We start from the raw sequence: 3,938 nt of genomic DNA, 5'->3' as shown, positions 1-3,938 counted from the left end.
TCTCTGAATTAAGAAAGTTCATGTCCTACCTCCCCCGCCCACCCCCACCACCACCATCCTCCAAATACCTCTCATTTTATTTTGTAGAGCAATTCACCTTCCTCTTAGTCTCTTCCAATCCGCCTAGACCAGCCCTTAGGACTTCATCTCTAAAACTCTAAGCAGCCTACAGAGGTAGTTTCCTAAATATTGGGTTATCTGCTTAGGAGAGAAATTAGCTAAAAGGTACCTTCAGCCCTCAGCCCCAATCTCCAGAAGGCAGACTTGGTTGCAGATGCGAAGGGAGCTCCCCCTCCCTTCTCCTTCCTCTCCCCTTCTCTTTCTGATAACAATTGAGTTTTCCTGATTAGCTGCATCTCAAGAAATGACAATCCTTCACATCAACAACATCCCGAGTTAAAAAATATGTCAGCTAGAACCTTTGGGATTTGAGACTAGATGTTCTCTGAAATCTAGAGCGCTCAGTGGTGTGAGACACTGGCAAGTTTCTAACACCAATATTAACTATAGGTACCGTAGAGTGAAATCTTTTCTTTGCATTCTATCTAACACCGGAATGTTCTGGGGCTTACTTCTCCTCCAAACCCTAAACTGTACTCAGAGAAGAGAACAAAATAGCTTTAATGGCCTAATCCTTTCCTTTCCTTTCCTTTCCTTTCCTTTCCTTTCCTTTCCTTTCCTTTCCTTTCTTTCCTTTCCTTTCCTTTCCTTTCCTTTCCTTTCCTTTCCTTTCCTTTCCTTTTCCCCTTCCCTTCCTTTCCCCTTCCCTTTCCCTCCCCTTCCCTTTCCAGATGGGATCTTGCTCTGTCACCCAGGCTGGAATACTGCAGTACAGTGGCATGATCAGGGTTCACTGCAGCCTTGAACTGGGCTCAAGCGATCCTTTCACCTCAGCCTCCCAGTAGCTGGGACTACTGGCACACACCATCATCTGGCGAATTTTTTAAATAAATTTTTTTAGAGATGAGGAGCTTGCTATGTTGCTCAGGCTAGTCTTGAACTCTTGAGCTCAAGTCATCCTCCTTCCCCAGCCTCCCAAGTAACTGGGATCACAGGCACAAGCCATCATGCCCAGTCCAGCACCTAATGCTTTCTAATTGCCACCTAATTAGGTATATTAGAATTTGGGAATTATAGCAAGTGGTAAGATGTGTAAATGACTGGTACCTTTTATAAGCCATGTAATGGTGTTTTATCTCTTTGTTAAGGATTGGGGAGTGTATAGATCTGATGTTAACGACCTTCCTCCTGGGGTCTATGGAACTGTAAAAATGTATCCAAGAGATGTTGGAACCTGGTTATTTCATTGCCATGTTAGTGAGCACATTAGTGCTGGAATGGAAAGCACTTACACTGTACTTGAAAGAAAAGGTAAGATCCATTGGCCAAATTAATTAAAAGTGATATTTAAACAAATGCAGTATTTATATAAGGATATTTAATGCATTATACATTACATAATGTGATATGCCATTCATTCATTCATTCAAAGATTACCGTTTTGAGATGACCAAGATACTCTAGTTTTATTTTCTTTGCAAAACTTAGGTAACTTTTCATAATCTGATAAAAGATACTCTAGAGTTAAATGTAATTTCCAGATTCACATAAGACATACATATAAGGTGTAAACAGACAATTCATAGATCAAAAACAAATAAAAATATCCAAACTTGCCAATAATCAAATCACTTCGAAATAACATTTAAGCAACAAGATACCTTTTTGAGTATATTTTGGCAAATATTTATCTCTTTTTAATGATAGTATCAACAACAGTGTGGTGAGATAGGGTGCATTGCATATACTTTGGTGGATGTGTAAATTGGTTCTGCAGATCTTGCAGGAATCTAAATTATGATCCTGACAGTTTGACTCAGTATTTCCACCTGGCATTTAATCTCAGAAAATTATCAACAATGCAGAAAAATATATATCACCACATTATTTTATGCCAATGGAAAACTGAAAACAAACAAATGATGTACTGTAAATGTGTGTAAAAACTGCAATTTGTCATCTAAAATATCCAACTTTAAAAAATCATGTCAAAATTTTTAATGAGTAAATGCTTATAATACTATATTGAGTGGCAAAAAAAAAGCAGTCTACAAAATAGTAACTGAAATATATATGAAGACTGAATAGAAATTTACTGAAATGTAATTGATGGTTCTCTCTAGGCAGTGAAATTATTAGTGAGGTTTATTAAGATAGACTAGACAGGGAAAATGTGGCACATATACACCATGGAATATTGTGCAGCCATCAAAAATGATGAGTTTGTGTCCTTTGTAGGAACATGGATGAACCTGGAAAGCATCATTCTCAGCAAACTGACACAAGAGCAGAAGATCACACACCGCATGTTCTCACTCATAGGCAGGTTTTGAACAATGAGAACACATGGACACAGGGAGGGGAACACTACACGCTTGGGTCTGTTGGGAGGAAATAGGGGAGGGTCAGCGGGGGGTGGGGAGTTGGGGAGAGATAGCAAGGGGAGAAATGCCAGATATAGATGATGGGGAGGAAGGCAGCAAATCACACTGCCACGTGTGTACCTATGCAACTATCTTGCATGTTCTTCACATGTACCCCAAAACCTAAAATGCAATAAAATAAATTTAAAAAAAAGAAAATATTTATTAAGAAAATAATACACCTCACTAATAACCTGTTTCTTCCAAGGTTTTTGTAAAGTTTAAATTACTTTCAAAATTAGGAAAACTATTAAACGTATATATCATACACTATTTAAAATATAATATGCAGCTCTTGAGTTACGTGAATATTTTCTCTGTGGGGCTCCTTGCAAGGCTGATGGAATGGAGCCTCTGAAGCAGAGAAAGGAGAGTCTGCATGAACGGTTTCTCAGAATCTCCTCTCAATATCAGTGCTACATTTGTGGACAAAACCAAAAACTGATTAGCCACCAATATTATTTTCACCTATAGCATCCTATTAATATCAATAATATCATTATTGATACAATTCTAATAATCATTACTCTTATTCTTATCAGTGTTCACACACATTCTTAGTAAAAGAGACTTTGGTGTGCTGTCCATGAAATAAATTCCCCATTGCTAATATTCATTTTTTGGGAAACTAGATTTTGCTTTTCAAAGAAAATAAAGTCAAACTTGATTGGGTCTACAGGTCATCTGTTCCCACAGAAGGGTGACATCGACATTGCTATTAACTTAATAAGTAAACTTTTTGTGGCAAAAATGATGGTAATCATTTTAAGGATGTTTCAAAGACTAATATAAATTTTGTATTGATTCCTTGAATGTATGTAATCATTTTAGTTTAATATTCTAACTTAGAACTTCATGCTATTATACAATATTATCAACCTTTGAAACTTTCTTTTCTACAGCATAAATATTTGATATAATATGAATATTGACAAGCTTACAAGCCAAGGTAAAGCTGCCAAACAAGGAAAACTCCAAGGACCAAGGAGTCTGGGAGGAACCAGCTAAAGATTTTCATGACAATGTGCTAGGGAAAACTAGTTTGAAATTAAAGTTTTTAAAATAAGTTTTGTGTGAGAGCTGCTTCTTATTTTCATAAGTTGACCCTGAAGTGGTGTCTGTACTGTGCCTGTAAGTAATGTAATAAAGCTTTTAACAAATGCAATGGGGGTAGGTAGGAGAGACAGAGAGAGCAAGAGCAAAGTCTTTCTCAGTTATAAAAAGCACCATATGTATGCAGTCCCTACATTGCAATCCCATACATTACCCCTAGGGTATGCATTACCCTAGACTGCAATATTTGTAAACCTCCAAAAAATGAAATTCTCATAGCATGGGTAAGCATTTAAATCAATCTTAAAATGTAAATCTATATATTATGTTGTGCCTTGGGATCGGAAAATGAAAAATTACAGAATACATAATTTTCAGTTTTCCAGAACCAAAAAAAAAAAA

General features: G+C 36.8%; 1 protein-coding gene across 1 annotated transcript in view; it reads left to right on the top strand.

Annotated features, from left to right (window-relative positions):
* The window catches only part of LOC108300765 (ceruloplasmin-like), a 43,300-nt gene extending 39,790 nt beyond the window's left edge, over nt 1-3,510 (top strand). The window contains exons 19-20 of the mRNA XM_017523674.2: nt 1,209-1,371; nt 3,386-3,510. Of these exons, the coding sequence (XP_017379163.1) occupies nt 1,209-1,371; nt 3,386-3,390 (168 nt within the window). The 3' untranslated portion in view covers nt 3,391-3,510. The remainder of the gene's footprint in view (nt 1-1,208; nt 1,372-3,385) is intronic.
* Nucleotides 3,511-3,938: the final 428 nt, after the last annotated feature.

Source organism: Cebus imitator, unplaced genomic scaffold (assembly GCF_001604975.1).
Source record: "Cebus imitator isolate Cc_AM_T3 unplaced genomic scaffold, Cebus_imitator-1.0 Scaffold30, whole genome shotgun sequence".
NCBI classification, from domain to species: domain Eukaryota; kingdom Metazoa; phylum Chordata; class Mammalia; order Primates; family Cebidae; genus Cebus; species Cebus imitator.
Note: the sequence above shows the minus strand (reverse complement) of the source record. Positions and strands in the feature narration are given on the sequence as shown.